The following is a 24309-nucleotide window of genomic DNA, read 5'->3' as shown; positions in this document are numbered from 1 at the left end:
TTGCTCTATTAAATTTTATCTCCTTTAGTGTTCTAATTTAATAATTAATATTCCCAATTTTATAAAGGTGACTTTGTTCCTTTATGTGATAGAAGTTTCTGAACAGTCTTAGGTAAACTTAAGTAATAATATATTAAGGGTGCCAAAAGGATAAATGAGTCCTATAGATACATATAAGGGGTCATTGTTTTTGTTTAACATAACTTTTAACATCAATGGTTAGGTCCAGTTTTCTGTTCTTTATTCCTTCTCTTTGTTTTCAGTATTTTATAATAATAAGGTATTTGAGTGGATGGTAGGACCTAAGGCTATTGACTATGGCTAAGAGAGATGTATAATGTTTGATAGGCTCCCATATATATGTGTGTGTGTGTGTGTAAATATATATATAAAATTTATTTTTTAATATGGAACACTTCATGAGTTTGTGTGTCATCCTTGGGCAGGGGTCATGCTGATCTCTATATGGTTCCAATTTTAATATGTGCTGCCTAAGGAAGTACGCCCATGTATTTTATTAAGATATGAATAAAAAGACAGGAGCCTAATATGCTAGTTTGTTTTCAGGTATTAAGTTCTCTACTTGGACTGAGCAAACCGCTTCTCCTCTCTTTGGGGCCTCAGCATATTGTGGTGGAAGAGGATGGTGTTTCCATCCTGATTCCAGTCATTTGTAACTTTTGGCACCTTTTAAAATCTCTGAAATGGGATTACTATGGACTATGGAAAATAGAATTACAGAATTTTGCTACTACTACTTTACTACTAATACTAATTTTACTACTAATACTACTTTACTACTAATAGACTAGCCTGAGAATTAAATCAAATACATAAAATTATGCATAGCGTGTTTTAGTATTACATGCCTGCATCTCTCATCTCTCACTCTCCCCTCCTTGCACTTATAGTTGAAAAACTTGAGCTGAAAGAATTGTAAGACCCTAAAATTCAGTAATTCTGACATGTATTTTTTTGTACTAGGCATAATGCTTATTTTTAGCAGCATTCCTTTGTACAACTAACTATAGCAGAAGGCAAGCATGGGAAAATGTAGGAGTGAAGGTTTCATAGAGGAGTATACCTGAGCTGAACTTTGAGGAAAGTTATGATCACATGGAATGGGGAAACATTTCTGGGTAAAGAAAAGTACTTTCGCAGAGTTAGGCTGTGAGTATTTTGGGCAGAATGGAGTGTGAACAAGAAAGGAAGTTCGCCCTAGCTGGTTTGGCTCAGTGGTTAGAGTGTTGGCCCTCAGACTGAAGGGATCCCAAGTTTGATTCTTGCCAAGGGCATGTACCTCAGTTGCACTCTTCATCCCCAACTCCCCAGTTGGGGCGCATGTGGGAGGCAACCAATTAATCGATGTGTGTCTCACGTTGATGTTTCTCTCCTCTCTCTCTGTCTCTCTCTTCCACTCTTTCTGAAAAAGCAATGAAAAAATATCCTTAGGTGAGAATTTAAAAAAAGGGGGGAAGTTAAATTGATTTTTGAGAAAGGGAGTGGTTAGATATGAAAGTTTTGTGCCTCATTAAGGAGGTGGTATTTTATTATGTAAGATATAATGGGAAGCTGTTGAATGTTTTTCAGTAGGTGAGTTATATCATGTATTTTTTTTAGAGTAGTGTTAGGCTACAATATAGGCAGCATAGGTTGAAGGAAATGTTTTGAATTGGGGAATAAGTGATTACTTAGAACATAGATTTTGAAACTTGTGGTTACCACGCACTATAGGATGCTAAATCAATATAGTGGGTGGAAACCACTACACTTTAAATTAGATGAATTAAAATGGGATGATAGGGTATATCATAGAGCCTTCCAAGATCTGTGAAGCTTGTTTTAGTTTTATATAAAAGTATCTATGTACTGAAGTAGATGATAAATATATTTCTTTCTGTGTATTGTATTAAAGAATGTTTGAGAAAGAATCTAGGAGAGACTGTTAGTCCAGATGAGAGGTGCTGGGACCCTAATTAGGACAGTGGCCTTGGAGACGGAAATAAGGGACAGATTTGACATTTCAGAAAATAAATGTGCAGGACTTGTTAATTGCTTGTAGGTAAGGGAAGAGGGAAGCTTAAGGTTTTTGTTTTGTTTCTGTGAGTGACAAAGATAGGGAAGTAATAGAAATCTATACTTAAGGAGTCAGAGGTTATATATCTCATGATTTTGTCTTATAAGGAGTTATTTTACTCTTTGATACAAATGGGTTATAAATAGGTAAATTTTTATCACCTTTTTAAAATTTGTGAGATACAACAAACATTCAGAAAAATGCATATTTTAAAAATATGTTTTTATTGATTTTAGAGAGAGAGAGAGAGGGAGAGAGAGAGAGAGAAACATCTAACATCAAAAGGCTGCCTCTTGCATGCCTCCTGCCAGAGATTGAGCCCAGGCACATTTATTTTTAAATGAAGTTTTTAAAAAATTCTGAAGAGTATAAATATGAAAATTAGAAGGCTGACATTCTATCTAAATCTGTTGATTTTGTTTAAAACATATAAATGATACATGACCTTAATAAAATACTTAAAACACATAAAAGGATATAAATGAAAACTGAAAAGTCTAACTTCCTCAATTCCAAGTCATACTCCCCATAGGTAATTTTGTGAATGGTTTCCTTTGAACTTCTAAAAAAAAATAGCAAATTACGGATTTACCAGAGCGCATATCCAAGTATGTTTATAAATATCAAAAGTACCATTATATTTATTTTGTATACATAACTAAGTTACTCTGTATCTTGCTTTTTAAAATAATATATCTTAGACATCCTCCCATGTTAATATATGTAATCTGCCCCATATTTTTAAATCAACATTGAATTGTTTCTGTTTTTAGATATTAAAAACAGTATTGCAGTGGATTGCTTATACATACATATATATCAATGAATGAAAATTTTAAAAAGTATATCCGTAAATTCTCATTAATGGAATTAAAAGATTAAAAACTGTGTGTCAGTCAGGGTTGTACAGAGAAACAGTTTCTCATATATGATTATTTCAAGGAATTGGCTCATGCAGCTGTGGAGTCTGGTAAGTTTGAAATTTGTAGGGCAGTCTGGTAATCCTCAAAACAGTGTTGGAGAGTATCTTTTTCTTTGTACCTTGTCCAAGGCCTGATACCAAACTTAAAAATTTTTGTCAGCTGGATACATGAAGATGGTATTTTGCTGTTACATTACTTTTTTTTTTTTTTTGGAAGATGGTGGAATCCAATAGTTTCTTTCATTAAACAGTTAATGGGTGTGCATTAATTTCCACCTTTTTAGGCTCCTTAGGCTTGTCTAGTAGTAGCCATTATCTTAATATTCAAAACTTGTCTTTACTGTTTTATTGGCCTGAGGAAGCTCATTCATTTGAATTTAGTAGTTAATTGGTCATTCTAGACCATAACTACATAATAGAACTCTGCTTCCTTGTTTGGGACTTTTTTGGGGCCCTTCAATGGTGGGAAACCAATAGAGATTGCACCCAACCTCTGATAATGCTCCATTTAAAAACTTTTTTTTTTTTTTTTTATCCTCACCGGAAGATATGTTTTTATTTTTTTTAAAGAGTGAGGAAGGGAGAGGGGGAGAGAGCGAGAGAGAGAGAGAGAAACATCGATGTGAGAGACATCAATTGGTTGCCTCCCATACGACCCACTGCGCCACTTTTGCTTCAGCCCTATCAATGTCTGCTTTATTCATCCAGTTTTTCAATAACCTTTAAAAGCTTCCACTCTTTTGGAACAAATAGATTTGCTGTCTCCCTCCCTTTTCTGTTTTCTTTTGAACAATTCTGATTTTCTTAGTATTATCCCTATGATCCTTAAAAGGAAGCTTGAGACAGCAAATTAAATATAACATCCTGAACAGTTTTGTTGTGTTGGTATAATAAAGTTACGTGGTAACCCATGTAGAAGGAGCCACCTTTATCACAGTGTTCACCAGGACCTGGGGGCAGGGCATATTAAATGGTCGAATATTTTGGTCACTATATATACATATACAGGCCATTCTGGTATGGCCTGCAGCTAGATAATCCACTTCACCTGGAGTATTCCACTTTACATGCAAAGGAAGTGCAGGACAATTCCCCTCAGAATAAACAAACTTTCTAGCTGCTTCTATCGTATCAGGCTAACAGACTTGTGTTTGTGTTTATCTCAGCCATTTAGGCCTGTTTAGTAGTGAGCTATGGGTCCTGCATTAGCCCAAACCATGCCATGGTCTTCAAACCATAGACTGCTCCTAACTTGACCATTTAAAAAAAAAAATACTTTCTTTAATTGATTTTTAGAGACAGAGGAAGGGAGAAGGGGAGAGAGGCAGGGAAACATCAATAAGAGAAACATCAATCAACTGTCTCCTACACGCCCTCTACTGGGGACTGAGCCCCGCGGTGGAACCAGCAACTTTTCAGTGCACTGGACCAACTAACTGAGCCACACTGGCCAGGGCTAACTTAACCATTCTTATTAGCCATATTAATAAAGGTTTTTCAGGGAGCTAGCTATATTGATCCAAAAATGAGACAACTTCATATTACATCCCTTTGTTAAGTAGTTCTCATTTTTGTCCCCTACACCTGGATTATCTTGGTCAACAGTGGTTGTAGTGGAATTACCTGCTGGTCAGCACAACTTCCTCTCTTTTATGATAGTTCTGAGATGAACAGCCTGATGTTGGATTGGACGGGCTGGAATCTGAGTCAGTACATCAGGATCCACCCTAAAACTGTTTTTACTTTTTTGTTCTAGTTAGTATGGTTAATAACTGCCAAGGAACTGTGCATTTAGCCACTTTCTCATTATTTTGCACTTTATTGTGGTGGAATGACTCAACTCCTCTGGTGTTGGATTTCATTTGTAGGTGTCATTTATTTTTACCTCCTTTGTAACAGATGGCAACATGCCTGCTGTTTCATACGATGGATGATTTGGCCTCTTCTTATTCTTTTTCCCCAAGTAATCCTTTAACACTATTACAGTGAGTCTAGGGTCATACTAGTGAACCTATAAAATTGAGGGTGGTCTTGGTATCCTTGAAAAGGAGTCATGACACCAGGTTTTCAACCTGATTGGTTACTGTGTAACTTTGGATAAATATTAGAACTTATCTAGGCCATAGTTTTCTCATCCGACAAATTGATAATTTCCAAAGTACTTTATAATCAGTCTGTACATTAGCAAACATTTACTGAATATCTATGTTCTAGGCCACTGTTTCTCAAACCATTTTATAATTAATCTCTAAAGAGAAAGTTAAAAGTAAATTAATTAAAATTAAATTATATTCATTTCTATGTAACAGGAGTAATTAAATATTAAAGAATAGGATGTTGTCAGGTAGGTTTGAGCTTTGGAGAGCTACAAACAACTGTATATCTTAGGGTTTTTTTTGCTCTTCAAGAACTGATTTTGCCCCTTTGGTGATGATACCATCTCTGTTGAGAATGCATGTAATAGACTAAGAAATTTTATTTTATTTTATTTAATATACAGGCATACCTTGTTTCACTGTACTTTAAGCAAAGATACTATTTTATTGTTACTATTGTAATTATTTTGGGGTGTCATGGACTCTGCCATATGACATGGTGAACTTACTGGACAAATGATGTATGTATTGAGACTGCTTCACTAACCAGCTGTTCCCCACCTCTCTTCCTCTCTTTGGGCCTCCCGTTTCTCTTAGACACAACAATATTGAAATTAGGCCAATTAATACAATTTAATTGTTCAAGTGAAAGAAAGAGCTACACGTCTTTCACTTACTTTAAAAAATTGCCACAGCCACTCCAGCCTTCAGCACCCACCACCCTGATCAGTTAGCAGCCATCAGCATTGAGGCAAGACTCTCCACCAGTAAAAAGATTATGACTTGCTGAAGTCTCAGTTGATGGATAGCATTTTTTTGGCAGTGTGGTATTTTTAAATTAAGTTATGTACATTGTTCTTTCAGACATAATGTTATCGAACACTTAATAGGCTATAGTATAGTGTAAACAGCTTTTATGTGCACTGGGAAACCAAAAACTTTGTGTGACTTGCTTTATTATGATAATTGCTAAATCTGTAGTATCTCTGAGGTATGCCTGTGTGTGTGTGTGTGTGTGTATATATATATATGAGGTTATCTATATGTATATACTTATATCTATATCCCATCTTTAAAATAATATGGTAGATATTAAAGCCAAAGTACCTATATATTTTTGGTTTTAAAAACCTTACAGGCCCAGCCAGGTGTGGCTCAGTGGTTGAGCATCGACCTGTTAACCAGGAGGTCACAGTTCAATTCTGGGTCAGGGCACATGCCTGGGTTGTGGGCTTGATCCCAGTAGGGGGCATGCAGGAGGCAGCAGATCAGTGACACTCTCACCATTGATGTTTCTATCTCTCTATCCCTCTCCCTTCCTCTCTCTGAAATCAATAAAAACATATTTAAAAAATAAGTAAAGTAAACCTTTGTTTAAAAAAAAAAAAAGATCTTGGATCTTTAGGATATTTTCTCTAGGGTTACTATGAATTGAAGGTAATACAAAGATTTAAGTGGAAGTACTTAAATCTCCTGGTCTGAACTCTTTCTAATAAAAGTAAATTTGTTGATGTGTAGTATACATAATAAAAAGCACACAAATCATATATGTAGAAACTGATGTATTTTCATGCAAAGCAACCATACTTATTACCATGTAATAAGTATCCAAGTCTGGAAACTGATTTGGGAAAACAGTACCCCAGAATTTTTTTTTGTACTCCCTTGCAGTTATTATTCATAATTTCTCCCCAACCAAGGATTACTTCTATCCTGAGTTCTTACATCATAGTTTTGCCTCTGTAGAATTTTTTTTATGGAATCACGTAAAAAGCTTTTTTTTTCTTTTCAGTCTGGCTTATGCTCAAAGTCTGAGAGATTTATTCATAGTTTTTACTCATGGCTGACTTTTTAAGAATATACATCTATCTCCTGTAATGGACACTTGAGTTATTTTTAGTTTTTGACTATTAAAATTATGCTGCTATGAACATACTTGTATATATCTTTTGGTAAACATAAATAGCCATTTCTGTTAGGTGAATCCTTAGAAGTAGGCTTGCTGGGTCATCTGGCATATATATTTTCAGCTTTACTAGATATTTTCAGTTTTCCAAAGTGGTTGTGCCATTTTATACCCCTAATAGCATTATATGAGAGTTTTAGTTGTGCTACATCTTTACCAACAACTGGTATTATATGTCTTTATTTTTATCATTCTGGTGGGCATTAGTGGTATTTTATTTGGGATTTAATTTGCATTCTCGTGATAACTAGTTTGTTTTTTTTCTGTGTGTTGGGTGCCTATGTCTTCTATTTTGAGGTGCCTATTCAGTCTTTTGCTAATTATTAGATTCTTTTTTAACATTTATAGATGTTCTTTATATGTTCTAGATTGGAGTCTTTTTTTAAGACTCAAATGTATCACAAAGACATATGTATTACAAATATTTTCTGGCAGTTTTTAGTTCACATTTTCACTCTTTTTAAAAAAAAATCCTCAGCCGAAGATATGTTTATTGATTTTAGAGAGGAAGAGGGGGGCGTGGGGGGGGGGAGAGAGGAACAGAAAAAGAGAGAGAGAAATGTTGATGTAAAAGAGAAAAATGGATTGAACCTGCAACCTAAGTATGTGCCCTGATTGGAATAGAACCCGCAGCCTTTTTGGTGCTTCGGGTGATGCTCCAACCAACAGAGCTACCCAGCTAGGGCCTCACTCTTTTTTTAAAAAAAATTTTTCAATTACATTTACTTGTTCACATGAATATTCACGAATATTTGAAAACAAGTCTGTTTTCCCTTCCTCTATCCTTGCCACAATGTATTATAGATCTTAATAAACAAACTACTGTATATTCATAAGAGGAAAATGAATTTTAAAATATGAAAGAGGTAAATAAGTAGCCAAAAAGGTAAGCCATTAAAAAGAATGTATATTTTTTTAAGCTACTCATTCCCAACTTTTACTAAGATAAATTTCATCTATAAAAAGAAGGTAATTTATAAGTTGATCTTAACTCAAATTTTGACAGCAGCTGAATCAAAAATTGCAAAATTTTAACTAAATTAAAGCATTCAGACACAAATTATACTTTAAAAATTCTATCAACTTCAGCAAATAAAGAATGAGTGCATACTGATTTACATAAATCCTCTGGTCCTGAATACACTTTCCATTTAATGTACACACACACACACATATATATTTTATTATTTTTTAAAAAGATATCTATTGATTTCAGAGAAAGGAAGGGAGAGAGAGAGAGATAGAAACATCAATGATGAGAGAGTCATTGACCAGCTGCCTCCTGCACGCGTCCTACTGGGGATCTCTAGCCTGCAACCCGGGCATGTGCCCTGACCAGGAATCGAACTGCAATCTCCTGGATCCTAGGCCGATGCTTAGCCGCTGAGCCACTCTAGCGAGCTAACATATTTTTAATCACTCTTCTGTACAGCATGGGTAGCTTCTAATGGGAATTAGCATATAGTCTGTTCTTGAAGACAATACTAGACAGATGCCTGATGCCTGGGTGATGCTGAATGTGACAAAACCAGCGAGACACATTAAGATATTTCTCTCTTTCGAGAACTGTCAAGTCAACTATGAAACAGTGAAATCCATAGTATGCTAGAGTATCTGCTAAGGTAAAGTAGGCTTTATCTTCAAGATATGAATTAAGATTCTTCAACATAATGCAGATATCATCTTTATTGGAGGTTTCATCTTCCTGAGTTACTCTGTGTTCTAACCGTTCATGAACTGTTGATTTTTCTTCTGCAGTGCACCCAAGCAAATAGTCTTTGTTGATTTGCTTGACTAGGTGAGCTGCTATACTAGTCAGTCTTGTTAGACTTGGCTCATTGTTTGAAGAACTGGAATCTGACACTGACCCTGAGGGCTGTATTTGTTCCCTTTACTCAGCCTGAGGGACTTCATCAGCAGTGCCAACTCTGCAGTGCCACCATCTTTCCGTCTCCAGGGCTTCACTCTCAATAATAGTGTCTTTTAAAAAAATTTTTTTAAATGCTTTTTATTGATTTTAGAGAGAGGAAGGGAGAGGGAGAGAGAGAAACATCGATGTGAGAGAGAAGCATCGAACTACTGCCTCCTGTATGCTCCCCGGGGACTGAACTGGCAACCTGGGCAAGTACCTTGACCCAGGATCTAACCAGTGACCTTTTGGTGCATGAGATGACCATGTTCAGCCAGCTGAGCACACTGGCCAGGGCAATAATAGTGTCTTTTGATAGTCTTAAGATCAGTTTTTCAATTATTTTCATTATGGATAGCACGTTCTGTGTCTTGAGATCTCTTTCTGTGCCAGAGTCATGAAGATACTCCTCAGTATTTTCTAGAAGTTTTGTTTTGATATTTTACATTTTGATATAGAATTGTTTATAGTGTGAGGTGGAGAGGGTCATGATTCATTTTTTTGACATACTGGATGGCTATCAGTTGATCTGGTATTTATTGAAAAGACCATCCTTTTCCCATTTCAGAGTAACCTTTGGGCTAAATGAGGTTGCACTGATCTGATTATGAATTCTGTTTTGTTCCCTTGGTCTGTTTTGTGTATTTCTGTATCATTGCCACACTGACTTGATTACTCTCAAGGTCTTGGTATCTGATGTAGTTACTATATTCCTTGATATAGGACTCTGGCTTTGTTCTTCTTTGCAATTGTCTAGACTACTGACTATTTAAATTGCCATAATAAATTGTAGATTCAGCTTTTTAATTTCACAAAAGAAACCGGGTGGATTTTGAGATTTTGTGGAATTTATAGATCTTTGAGAAGTGAATTCATTAATAATATTGAGTCTTAACAACCCATAAATGTGTTATATCCCATTTACTTAGGTCTTTAATCTCTCTCAAACTTCTGAAGGTTTCAATGTAGAGATCTTACACATTTCATTTGATTTCCACCACCCCAGGAATTTGAAGCTTTTTGATATTAATGTAAAGGATATCATTTAAAAGAATGGCTTGTGAGTTTATAGAAATTTAATTGATGGTCATATATTGAATTTTTCACACATTAATTCGAATGTTTTTCACTTAGATTTTGTTTTTTCTTTCATTTTCTCCACATCTACAAATAATGACAGTTTGTTTTTCCTAGTCCTTTTGTTGTGGGTGTTGTTGGTCTTACTGTATTGGCTAGGACATCCGGCACAGTATTGAAATAGAAGGCGATAATGGGCATTCCTGTTTTGTTCTAAACTCGGGTATCATTATCATACGTAATAATGATATTCATTGTAGGTTTTCTTTGGCTATACTCACAGATTAAGGAAGTTTTATTTTATTCTTCGTTTGCTAAATGGGTTAATCATGAATGAGTTTTGAATTTTATCAAGCACTTTTTCTGCATCTCATAATGATTGCGTGATTGTTCTCCATTTTTCTATTATTGAGCTGAATTACATTGATTTTTTTTTTTTTTGAATGTTTAAAACCGTTGTTTTGCATTCAGGAGTAAAATTCCATTTGGTTGCAATGTGTTCTTTTTATATATTGGTTGCTCATATTTTGATTATGAATTTTTTAATAATACATTTTTTTTAGTCCTCACCTGAGTATGTTTTTATTGATTTTAGAGAGAGAGAGTACACATGGAATTGAACCCACAACCTTTTGGTGTATGGATGGGCCACACTGGCCAGGGCCCAAAAGTCCATTTAAGAAAATATTGTAGAAATCTCTAATTACCTGTCTTCCTCTAATTAAGGTTGTGCTCCTTTTTGTAGCTGTAGTATTCAAGTTGAAATTATTATAACCTGAATACTTAAACATTTTCTAATGCATGTTATGTTAAGTAACCTTTAAAATTGACATTTAAAGTTCATTGTTTTATAAGTTGGAGATTAATCATAATGTAAATTATGATAGATTGTATTTGTCTATTTAAACTCATGAACATTATTAAAGACGTTTTTATGTTGTATACCATGCTAAGGAGAAGGCAGTTCCTCTGTCTTCAGAGATTTTCCACTCTGTTAGACATAGGAGAGATTGTGTGTGTGTGTAGAATATAGAATACACACATACACATTCATTTGCAATGATTACAAGTACAAGGCACACTGAAATACAATAGCTATCCAAAAGTTCTATAGAAATACTGGCTGTTGAATAATTAACACTTTTGAATAAAGAAAGATAATGTTACAGAAATTTAGGGCAAGATTAAACAGTATAATTATTTGTTTAAATCTAGAATTAAAATTATAGACATGTTAAGCAAAATTGTATTCAGTAGTTCTTTTATATTAAAAAGTAGATAATTTCTTTTAATTGGTATTTGATTATTTTCATGTCACCTCTTAATCACTTCCTTGAAAGTATGTAATTGCTTTCCCCCCATTCTTTTCTTTTTTTGGGCAGCTCTTCACAGATGGAATCACAAATAAACTTATTGGCTGTTACGTGGGTAACACCATGGAGGATGTAGTCCTGGTGCGAATTTATGGCAATAAGACTGAGTTGTTGGTCGATCGAGATGAGGAAGTGAAGAGTTTCCGAGTGCTACAGGCTCATGGCTGTGCACCACAACTCTACTGTACCTTCAATAATGGACTGTGCTATGAATTTATACAGGGAGAAGCATTGGATCCAAAGCATGTCTGCAACCCTGCCATTTTCAGGTACATTTCTTTTTCTAAAATTTTTCCTTTTGAAAAACGAGTATTAAGTGCACTAAGAAAAGATATTTTAAAACTGCCTTGTCTTTCTTTGAGCAATTATTTGTTTAACTTAAAAACTTTCTTTAGTTAGGATTTTCTTTTGGCTAAAGAACCATTTTCTTTCTATCTGCCGTTCTAAGTGTTGACTCTTTGCAAAAGAAAGAACTACAAGAGGTTTTGAATTAGTCTGCTGTGGAAGAACAAGCCTTCCCTTAATTTTTTAAAGCAGTGCTTGACTCAAAGCATTTCACATTCTTTTTCTTCTTCTGTTTTTAAAAATATATCTTCATTGATTTCAGAGAGAGGAAGGAAGAGGGGGAGAGCGAGAGTGAGAGAGAGAGAGAGAGAGAGAGAGAAAGAGAGAAACATCAGTGATGGGAGAGTCATTGATTGGCTGCCTCCTGCACGCCCCCTCACTGGGATCCAGCCCGCAACCTGGGCATGTGCCCTGACCGAGAATCGAACCACAGTGTCCTGGTCGATGCTCAACTGCTGAGCCATGCCAGCCGGGCATTTCACATTTCTTATTACCAGTTTGGGTTTAGTTAGATGTCACATTTTATTTTATTTTGTTTTATTATTATTACTTTTTAAAATTTAAAAAAATATTTATTTTAGAGAGAGAGAGGAAAAGGAGAAAGAGAAATACCAATTTTGTTGTTTCCTTTATTTATGCATTCATTGATTGATTTTTTAATTTTTAAAAAAATATATCTTTATTGATTTCAGAGAGAGGAAAGGAGAGGGAGAGAGAGAGATAGAAACATCAATGATGAGAGAGTCATTGATCGAGCCCACAGCCCGGGCATGTGCCCAGACCAGGAATCAAACCCTGATCGCCTGGATCCTAGATCGACGCTCAACCACTGAGCCACGCCTTGCCAGGCCATTGATTGATTGTTGTATGTGCCCTGACCAGGGATAGAATCCACAACCTTTGCATATGGGGACAGTGCTCTAACCAACTGAGCTACCTGTCTGGGACTAGATGTCACATTTTAAGGCATTGTTTTTAGGTCAGCTCAATATGCAGCCAACAATCTGGACTGATTAATCACAGCTTCAGTAAATGTTGATTGAACCTTAGATCAAAGTCCACAGTACTCTGTTTACTTTGGCTCATTCAGACTTATCCACTTGCCTGTGTTATGATTATAAAAAAGAGTATCTACTTTGAATATAAAAGGTGTTGGAATATATGTTTATGTTTGATCTAGTTTAGGGGAGGAAAAAATTCAAACAGCCCTTGCTCTCCTAGTAGTTTACAGTCTGTTAGAGACAATAATCTTTGGGGGGAAAAGTGAAATGGTATAACTGGAAGAAGAGAAAAGCTTTTAAGAATAGTACAGATAGTTTACTGTGGTATACTTGGGGAAATTAGGCAGTGTTTCACTGAGATCACATTTAAACTGGGCTTTAAAAGATGAAGCAGAGCATGGAGGAAACTGAGGCAATGGGATGATAAGTAAAGATGAGTGGTACCAACTTAATGCTTAATTAGTAATTCAGTTTATGGTAAGTTATCATGATCTATTTTATTTGAACTCTTCTGTAACAATCAAGTATTGCAGAGACCTTCAGAAAATTTTTTAAAATTCATAGGTGTTTAGGAATTTTCCCATCAGGTATTTCTCTAAAACTTGCCTCTTGCTGGGAATCCTGGCTGAACTTAAATTAAAAACCACCCAGCAACAGACATAATGGGAGAAATACAGTTTAAAAGGAATTGTACATTTTCAAGAAGTGTGACTAAAAAACACTGACTTACAGTGCTGCAGGTATTGTAGTGGAACTGGTTCATTGTGAGCTGGAAGTAAAATGGTAATATTCTCTTTTGGAAATCAGTAAGAAATCTAGTAACTTATGAAACAAAGTTATATGTTATGTTTCTGTTATGACAACTCACATTTAGGTATAACTAAGGTACACCAGCACTAATAAGTATTATGCTGCAATTGAAATGATAATTTTGAATATTGTCTAAAACAGGCAAAATTATACAGGGCTAAGAAAAAATCAGCTTGATAGCTGAACTGTAGCTACAATCAGGCAATAATTTGCTTATGTGAAAATTCAAAGGGAGTATGTAAAAATGAAATAAACTATGTTGGAATGGTAGGATTAGGGATTATTTTTCAATGAAAAAAATTCCTCTTATTGTTACAAAGCTCTTAAATCTAAGAAGTTCCAAGAGGGGGAGCAGTTAGTATTAGTGGGTATTTGAGAAATTCTCTGAGGCCTTAAGATTTTACACATTTGGCTTTACTGAGTATGGGATTTTGAAGTAGCATTTGCCTTGATGTTAGTTCAGTAAGACCTTATTTATTGAGACTAGGTAGATGATATGATAGTCATGAAATGTTTAACCTTGTATATATAACACAAAAATTAATGTTTAGTAAATAATGCTGTTGCCTTATTGGAGAGATTTTTTAATAGTTTTTTTTTCCTGTTGTGTATAAAAATTTGGTAATAGAAAACAATTGAGTGTTCTAATCAAGTCTTTTTAAGAACTATATTCTTTTTTATGACCATTTTATTTAATTAAAATGTATTTCTTTTTAATTGAGTTAAAATACATGTAACAATTTACTATCTTGGTTATTTGTTAACTATACAGTTTATATAGTGTCATAGTATATAGTGTATATATGTAGTATATAGTATATAATGTTAAGTACATTCATATTGTGCAACCAACCTCCATTGCTCATTTCATCTTGTAAAACTAAAATTTTTATGCATTAAACAAGTTCTCATTCTCTCCTACTCCCAGCCTTGGCAGCCATCGTTTTACTTTCTGTCTGTATAAATTTGACTGCTCTAGGTACCTTCTGTAAGTGGATTCATGCTTTTGTCATTTTTGTGACTGATTTATTTCACTTGGCATGATGTCTTCAAGACCCATCCCTATTGTAGCACATGTCAGAATTTCCTTCCTTTTTAAGACTAATACTCCATTTTATGTAAATGTCCATGGATGGACATTTGGGTTGCTTCCACCTTTTGACTACTGTGAATAAATACTGTTATAAACACAGGTGTGCAAATATTTTTTGAGATCCTGCTTTCAATTCTTTTGGGAATATAACCAGAAGTGGAATTACTGTATCATATGGCAATTCTATTTTTAATTTTTTGAGGAACTGTCATACTGTTTTCCATAGCAGCCACAACATTTTGCATTCCACTAACAGTGCACAGGGATTCTAATTTCTCCATGTCCTTGCCAACACTTAATTTTTTTTTTTTTATAGTACCCATCCTAATGGCTATGAGGTAGTATCCCATTGTGGATAATTGATTTTATGTTAGTAAGATTTCCAGTCAATAGTAGGCTATTAGTAGTTATTTTTTCGGAGAGTCAAACGTTATATGCGGATTTTCAGCTCCATGGGAGGTCAGTACCCCTAATTCCTGTGTTGTTCCAGGGTCAACTATATAATGTATTTAAGTTTTGGGGGAGTCAAAGTTATCTGTGGATTTTCTGTTGTGCAGGGGAGTCCTTCTCAGTGCTCCTAATTGCTGCGTTGTTGAAGGGTCATCTGTAAATAAAAGTTCTTATGGCATATTTCTGGTCACAGAAACAGCGCAAGTCTTCTAAATAATGACCCAAAACACTTTTAATATTAAGCACTGAAATAAATGTGAGCTATACATACATTTAAGAAAGATCAATAAAAATAAGATAATTATTTTCCAACCTGCTTATTCCAGTTCAGGGTTGTGGCTGTCCAGAGCCTATCTTGACAAGGCAGGAACCCACCCAGGACAGAACACCATTTCATCACAGGGCACACTCACACACCTATCCTCATTCACTCAGATGGGGGCAGTTTAGACATACCAGTTCACCTAACATGCACGTCTTAGGTGGAAGAAAACCAGATTACCTGGAGAAAACCCATGCAGACACAGGGAGAATGTGCAGGCTCCACACAGATAGTGGCCCTGACTGGGAATTGATTTTTATTTTTCTTATCAACATTGAATGAAATGTTATTTGAGAACCTCCTATACACACTGGTTTGATAACTGTAGCTTTGTAATAAGCTTTGGAATCAGGAAGTATGAGACTGCCAGCTTGATTCTTGGTTTTCAAGGTTGTTTTAGCTATCTAGGGTTTCTTACTCTGTTTGATAATTAGGATGGATTTTCCTATCTATGCAGAAAAATGCTATTGGAATTTTTATGTAGAGTGCATTGAATCTATAGATCACTTTGAGTGCATTGACATCTTAACAATATTAAGTCTTCAGCCCGTGAACATGTGTTATTTTTCCACTTATTTGTGTAACTAAATTTTTTCAGCAACGTTTGTAGTTTTCAGTGTTCAAAGTCTTTCACCCCCTTGGTTAGGTTCATTCCTAAGTATTTTATTATTTTTGATGCTATTGTAAATGGAATTGTTCTCTTAATTTCCTTTTTGAATTGCTCACTGTTAATGTAGAGCTGTAGCTAATTTTTCTGTGTTGCTTTTGTGTTCTGCAACTTTATTGAATTCATTTATCAGTAAAAACTATTAATTTTCTTAACAAAGCCATTCTTTATAAATTGCATGTTTTGATCAAGCCCAATTTATCAAAATTTTAGATGAGTATGAAACTTGTAATTAGGTTTTATTTAATTTTTAAAGTCTGTTAGCAAATTCTAGTTTTTTAGTATATAGGTGCTGCGATTATAATTGAACTATATTTGTTATTCCCATTAGGATATTTGTATTATAAATAGATTTTCTTTCTTGTTAATTTTTTTTAGCCTCACCTGAGGATGTTTATTGTTTTTAGGGGGGGCAGATGTGAGAGAGAAACATTGATCTGTTGCTTCCCATATGCGCCCCTACCAGGGATAGAACCCTCAACCTAGGTATGTGCCCTAATTGGAAATCAAACCTGCGGCCTTTAGGTGTATGGGACGACACTCTAACCAACTGAACCACTCAGCTGGGCTCTTATTAATTTTTCTACAGAAAAGATAGACCAGATAGTTCTAAGACCTGTAGAAGTTCACTGAATTCTGTTCTTTGAGAAGAGGCTTGTAGAAGATGTCTTTCTTGTAAAAGAGCAGGCAGTATTTCAAATGGCCAGTTTGTTTTTGTATAGCAAGGCATTAATTTTGTTACAATTCTTACTGTATGAGGTTTTTAAAAATCCAAGATAGATTTTAATCCATCTAACAATATACCTAATAGTGGAGAATCCCTTGGTCTTACAGTAAGTTTCTAAATGTACTCTGAATTTGGTGCTAAGGTATAATGACTCTTAACTCATCAAATGCCTGTTTAAGTACCTCTTTTAAGTGCTGAGTTCTAGAATACATGGAAGAATAGGCATGGTCTTTGTTCCTTGTAGGGTAACTTATGGAAATATTTATCAATAGTATTGACAAAGCAATCTCAAGTATTACTATTATTATTTCCTGTTATTCTGTTTTGAATTTTATAGGAAAATGCTATAAAACATTTTAAATAACACTCTGTATTTTTACCTATTAAACACAATACAACTATTTAATATTAATTTTGCCCCTTATATAATCTAATTTTTTTTTTAACAATGCACCTATGTAGATAGGGCAAATAGAAGATCATAATTAATGCTTAAGTTTTGATGCAGATTTTTTGAAAATATTAATTTTGCTATAGTAAGGTCATTAATATTTTAGTTTGTTTTCTATTTCAGTAGGTATATATTACCTTATGCAGAAATGTTTATTTTTAAAATTTCATATAAAAGTAACTCATTTTTATGTGTAATATCAAATTTGTTGAAAGGAGAAAATTATATTTGGTAAATTTTTTATAAAAATCATTATCATTTGGAAATTTTGCTTGTTAATCAATAGTTTTTGTTCATTTACTATTTCTATTATAACTAGTAGGAAATTGATGTGAAATGGGAAGTTAGTCTACAAGATCTTTGTGTATTGAATATGAAGTTCATATTGTCATCGATTAATTTTTTTAATAAGAATCCTTATTCTTATTTTTATATATATGTATATATATATTTTAATTTCAGAGAGAGGAAGGGGGAGAGAGAGAGATACAAATATCAGTGATGAGAGAGTCATTGATCAGCTCCCTCCTGCATACCCCCCACTGGGGATTGAGCCCACAACCCAGGCATGTGCCCTGACTGGGAATCGAACTGTGACTTCCTGGTTCATAGGTCAACGCTCTACCACTTAGCCACGCTGGTTGGGTATCAATTAAATTTTTATGTAATTTTTTTTCTGGTATTCAGTGGCATATAATTTTAGATTTGAAGGAGAACTTAAAGGTTATGACATAAAACAGCAATTTTGTTCTTGTAAGGAAACTGAAACTCAAAGAAATTAAATAGTTTGTTTTAGTTCAGATTGAAAATACAATGGCAAAGTCAGAATGGAAACCTTCTAATTCTGTGCAGTGTTATGGGGGCTATTCTGTAGTGAAAAGGGCTTGGCTTTTGCATCACATAACCAGTTCAAATCCTGGCTCAGCCCCAGTTAACCACCTTTCTTCCAGAAAAGTCAGGGCACTCAAAATTTGTAGGTGCTTTCTCTTCTAGCAGCTATTCATATTCAACAGATTCCATTAATCTATAAGAGCCCCTTGGAATTGTGGGCATATATATTACTAATTTTTGAAGTATTTTCCATAGAATTGTCATTCCAGTTACTCCCAGTTAAATAACTTAAAAGCATACAACTTCTGAGACTATATTTTATATTTTACAAATGAGAGTTTCATACAAACTCTGGGATAAAACTTATAAAAATTGACATTATTTATTTTTAAAAATCACAGTAAATACTATTTGTTGGTTTTAAATATCTGTTCTAATATGTGACTCTTCTCCTGCATCACCAGTCTCATTTGTTCATTAAACAATTCTAGGACATAATGTTCTCTTGACATAGATTGCCCCATGAGTTTTATGTAACACGGATCATACCTTTCTTCAGACCTCTTGTCCCAACTATATCCTTAAAGTTTTAAAACTGTTATTACTGGCTTAAATTATATGTGTGTCTCACACATGTATATATGGGTAAATACATACGCGTGTGTGTGTATATGTATTTGCCCTCTCCTTTGTTTTGTTTTTATTATCATCTGACTTTTTCTGAAGTTTCTTGTTGCTTAAAGTAGTACCATACATTCCTTTGGGCCTCTGCGTATACGAAAGAGTAGCATAAAAAGAGATTTCTTTTTTACTGTATTCTTGTTAGACATGAGTATATGGTCTTTGGGAAGGTCAGTCAAGTAGCAGTTATTTAATTTATATAAAGAGTTTTTTGTTTCCTAATTTGTTTGAGAGGTATGAACCAAAGCACATATACCTTAAAAGGTTACAGATTTTAATATTTTGGTAATGCATTAGGACCCTTGATTGAGGATGATAAGTTGAGAATTCAGACTGACTTAAAGAAGAAGGAATTTATTGGTACATATAACTGAGAATGAGTTCAAGCAAGGATGGATCCATGGGCTCTAGATCAGTATCATTATGAATATCGCTCTTTAAAAAACAGTCTGTGTTTGTCTTTTTTTGTTTTGTTAATTCTCACCCGAGAATATTTTTCCCCATTAATTTTTAGAGTAGAAGGGGAGGGTGGAGAGAGAGAGAAGAGGGTGGGTGAGAGAGACACATCAATTGGTTGCCTCCAGCGTGCCTCCCGACTGACCCAGAGTTTGAACCTGCAACCCAGGTACCAGCCCTTGACCAGGAATTCAGCCAGAAACCCTTCAGTACCCGGGCTGATGCTCCAGCCACTGGGCCACGTGATGTATTTTCCGGCAAACGGCAAACTTTCTTAAGAGTGACAAGTACAGTGATCAGCAGTTGCAGGCTTATCTAATCGGTATTCCCACCCCAGGTTGTGGGGTAGAGGATTCTTCTTTTTCTAATGGCTTCAACCAAAATCAGAGTTTCAACAAAAGTTCTGGGATCAAGTCCTTTTGGCATAGCTTGGGTAATATGTCCTGAACAAATTATTGTGGCCCGAAGGATGGAATGAATGCTCCGGGCAAGTATGTGTCCTATCTTCACTCCTCAAGTTACTGTTGCAGATAAGACAGGGAATCAGGATTGAAATAAACTCTGTATGAATCACATGAACTAAAAATGAGGGGGATGGAAGTTTCTCCAAAGGAAAATCAGAACTCTTGTTATTGGAAACTAGGTAGATAAGAATATTCACTATAGTATAAAACTGTAATAAAGTTATGTAATCACAGGTTGGTGAAGGATTACTAGTGTTAGATTCCTGTGTGCTTTGGTTTGAGTGGTTCTCAACCGTTTTTGCATATTAAAATCATCTTGGTAGCTTTTAAATATCTTGATGCCCAGACCAATTAAATCGTGAATTCTGAGGGGGCAGTACCCAGGGCTCTGTATTTTTTCTTTGAAGTTCCAAAGTTTGATTTCAGTACATAGTCAAGCTGTAGAGCATTATATTAGTGCCCTTCAGACTTTACAGTGGATTAGGATCACCTGGAGATCTTATTTAAAATGTAGAGTGCTGACCCTAGCCGATTTGGCTCAGTGCTTAGTGTCGGCCCTTGGACTAAAGTGTCGCAGGCTTGATTCCAGCCAAGGGCATGTACCTTGGTTACAGGCTCAATCCCAGACCCTGGTCAGGGCATGTGCAGGAGGCAACTAATCAGTGTCTCTCACATTGATGTTTCTCTCTCTTTCTCCCCCTTCCACTCTCTCTGTAAAGCAATGGAAAAAATATCCTCAGGTGAGGATTTAAAATAAAATAAAAATAAATAAATGAAATGAAATGAAATGAAATGTGGAGTGCTGGGGGCCCACCCTCACATTGTGATTGAGTAGATCTGAGGTGGGACCTCAGACATTTGTACATGGTGCTGTGTTGTAGGTCATAGAACTAATTTGAGAAGCATTACATTAGATTAGCATCTTGAAAATTTTGCCAGTTTTAAGTTCTTTAATTTGTGAATTACTGTTAAGTCATTTTTCCACCTGTTAGCCTATAGGCCATTTGGTAACTTATTTCTTATTTCTGCTTGATATGCTTGTTCCTCCATCATTTGCTGTACTGGGTTCTACAGAGACAAACGTAGCATGGCACAAGCATATGCAACTTCAAATTATTTTGAGGTTGCATCAAGAAGATTGATTCTGATATCATAGAATCCTAATGTTTGTTCAGAGAATTTGTCTTTAACAGTTACAGAAATTAACTCAACCCATCTATCCCTCTGGTTACCTTTTTACTTTAGTCCCTTTTTGACCCTTAACCTCAAAGACTCAAAATTAAAGTGACTCAGTGTAATTTAAATGTATGTATCTCTGATTAATTTCTAATATGTGCCTTGATATAATTTATAATTGTGTATTGTTCTGCTGGTCCCAAACATTGTGTAATCAAAATAGGCCACCTACTTTCACACACTCAGCCCTTTTTGGACACAGTATTTAATTGCCATATTAATTGTAGTCTTCTTCTTTCTGATGCTTTAAGCATTTGTTTTCCCTCTCCTTGTGAGAGTTGACTTGCTAAATTATTTTGAATCTTACACGTTTATGGTAAAAAAGAAATTATGTTATAAAAAATGCACAGTAGTTGTTTTAGTTTACCTGTGGTTAGACATGAACTATATTTTCTTTTTATGCTGTTTTGTTTTTAAACAGGCTCATAGCACGTCAGCTTGCTAAAATTCATGCTATCCATGCACACAATGGCTGGATTCCCAAGTCTAATCTATGGCTAAAGATGAGAAAATACTTCTCTCTCATTCCCACAGGCTTTGCAGATGAAGATCTTAATAAAAGGTAAAATTATTAAAATTACTTTTACATTTGAAATGATGTTCTACATTGCTTTGTTCTATATTGGGTCTCAAAGATAATTGAGGTTTCTGTGTATAAAATTTGGTTTGGTTTATCTCTTTGCATTGAAATAAAATAAGCATCGATTCATTTCACTTTCAGATGACACTACAGAAAAAAACCTCTCTTTTTCTTCCCCCAGATGACTAAAAAAAAAACCCCAAACCCAATAACAACAAAACCCTACAAAAGCAGGGGCTATGGGAATGGGCAGAGGTGAGGGCCAAAAAATAAAGATGGAGTATTTATTTGAAAGTAACTGAAATATAAAGATAGCTGTGAATAGGTATGTTTTTGCACAGTATGAGTTGGCCATTTGAGACTTTTTAAAAAAAATCGTTTTTGTTCACAGCTGTTTTGAATAGGCCTAGAGGTCTACATTGGGACAGCATAGTAATATTGGAGTGTGAAAAAGTTTGGATTGTCTTAGTTTACTATGACTATTGAAGTTCCATATAATGAGGTTGAAAATGAATTTACTAGAGTCTTACTCAGATTTGTAGCTTGAAACTGACTACAGTATTTCATTATTTTCTATATAAAACAATTTGTAAATAAGTTTTTAGACTAATTTATATGAACATATTTTTACATAGTGTGATTAGTAGTATTAGCACAAACATTGGAAATTTTATTTTGTTCTTTATATCTAAAACATACATGAAAACTTCAGCTTTCGTATTTATGAAGTCTTTAACAACAGACATATAGGGCCTATAGATTTTTTTTCTTTTTAAACAATTAAGGAAAAATAGCTCTATTCTGTTGAGTATGATTATTTCTCTGATTAATTTGAGTCACTTTTTGTAACTTTTTTTTCTGTTTATTTTTGTTGTTTTTTTTTTAGAGAGAGTGGAGGGAGGGCAGAGAAAGAGAGAGAGAGAGAGAGAGAGAGAGAGAGAGAGAGAGAGAGAGAAAGAAACATTAATGTGAGAGAGACACATCGATTGGTTGTCTTCCGAATGTGCCCCAAACAGGGCCAGGGATCAAACTTGCAACCCAGGTATGTGCCCTTGACTGGGAATCAATCCCAAGACAGAGCCAGTGCTGTAACCTCTGAGCAACACCGGCCAGGGCTGTGTAACTGTATCTGCAGGTTTTTGTCAAACTTTGAATTTGGTAAGGATATTATACTCCTTTAAGTGGGATAGGCAAATGTTTAGAAGTGTGTCCAGTGTGCTGGGGAAGTGACAGCATAAAAACAGAAAATTCTCTTGGAAATAGCTGTTTTATTGAAAGATTTTAGGGAAGACAACTTAAAAATAATGAAATAGATGGCAACAGTGAATGCAAGATTTTCTTGATTTTTATTTTATTATTTTTTTAAAGATGACAGTGGAGTTGAGAAGGCAGTATAGCATTGTACGGTTTTGGAGCACAAGACCCTGGAGCCATATTGCCTGGGGATTATATCTCAGTTCTGCCAGTTAACATTTAACCTTGGACAAGTTATCTCTTTCTTTTTTGTTTGTTTGTTTTTAAATATATCTGTATTGATTTCAGAAAGAAGAAGGGAGAGGGAGAGAGAGAGTTGAAACATCAATGATGAGAGAGTCATTGATCGGCTGCCTCCTGTACATGCCTGACTGGGGATTGAGTCCAACCTGGGCATTTACCCTGACCTGGAGTTGAACCCAGTCTCCTGGATCCTAGGTTGATACTCAAAGGCTGAGCTACGCCTGGCCGGACAAGTTGTCTATTTCTTCATCTGTAAAATGGAAAAAATAAGAGTGGTACATTTACCTTTGAGGGTTTTTGTGAGAATTAATTGAATTAGTATTTGGAAGTAGAACAGTGCCTGGCCATTTAAGTGCTAAATAAATGTTAGCTGCTATTTTTAAAATTATTATTCAAAGAAGGTTATTTAGGGTAAGTTTTGGGTCATATTTCCTAGATTCTTCAAGGTGTGCTTTAAATTCTTGATGTTAGTGATACTTTGGAAAAGCTGGAGATGTCCAGTGATTAATAACAGGGTGAAAGCATCTTGTCCCAAAAGATAATATACAATTAGAACATTGAAAACAATTACATTTCTGTTTGTACATGTTTGTAATTATCATGTTCATAATCCTTTGAATCCTGTTATTTCCATTTAACTATGTACTTTTAAAATAGATTCTTGAACCAAGTTATACCATCTAAAAAAGAACCTACAAGGATTACTTTTGGAAACTGTGTAGAGGAGAATGCAGTAGTGGGAAAAGTACAGGTAGCAACCACCTGAATAGGCACATTCATTAAAACAAATACAGTGTGCAGAATCTTTATTGTATTGTTAAATAGAAAAGTAAGGTGTAATTTGAGAGACTAGAGAACGCATGAAGAGAACTTACCTAAAAGTGTAAAGGGAAGAAGAGAAAGAATAAACTACCAGCAACTTTGTAAGCCTTTGATGGTGCTATTAAGGAATTTGTGCTAACACCCTATTTTTATTTTATTTTTATCAAATTAATACAAATGTAGCATAATAAATAGTACAGAAGAGTGTAGGGTAAAGAGCTATGATCTCTAGGCCCGCTTGCCATACTACCTCTCACCCTTCCCAGTCTGACCACTCTGAGATAATACCTATAATAGATAATATGATAATTCTTTGTTATGACTGTTATATGATAATACAGTGATTATATGCTTACCATGTAATTAGTTGATTTATCAATGGTAGATATCTATTGAGTTTGAAATATGAATGTAGCTGATTTATACTGCATTTACCCTTCCAAACTTGAAATAGAT

The 24309-nt window shown here is 34.9% G+C and overlaps 1 protein-coding gene and 2 pseudogenes across 1 annotated transcript in view; 1 reads left to right on the top strand and 2 right to left on the bottom strand.

Moving 5' to 3' along the window:
* ETNK1 (ethanolamine kinase 1) overlaps positions 1-24309 on the top strand; it is a 52231-nt gene that overhangs the window by 5039 nt on the left and 22883 nt on the right. The window contains exons 2-3 of the mRNA XM_016197397.2: positions 11430-11689; positions 21376-21516. Coding sequence (XP_016052883.1) covers positions 11430-11689; positions 21376-21516 — 401 coding nt within the window. The remainder of the gene's footprint in view (positions 1-11429; positions 11690-21375; positions 21517-24309) is intronic.
* Positions 402-501, bottom strand: LOC148093891 (U6 spliceosomal RNA; annotated as a pseudogene).
* On the bottom strand, positions 8506-10248 carry LOC148093890 (eukaryotic translation elongation factor 1 epsilon-1 pseudogene; annotated as a pseudogene).

Source organism: Miniopterus natalensis, chromosome 2 (assembly GCF_054644295.1).
Source record: "Miniopterus natalensis isolate mMinNat1 chromosome 2, mMinNat1.hap1, whole genome shotgun sequence".
NCBI classification, from domain to species: Eukaryota; Metazoa; Chordata; class Mammalia; order Chiroptera; family Miniopteridae; genus Miniopterus; species Miniopterus natalensis.
This window is presented reverse-complemented; position numbering and strand designations above follow the sequence as displayed.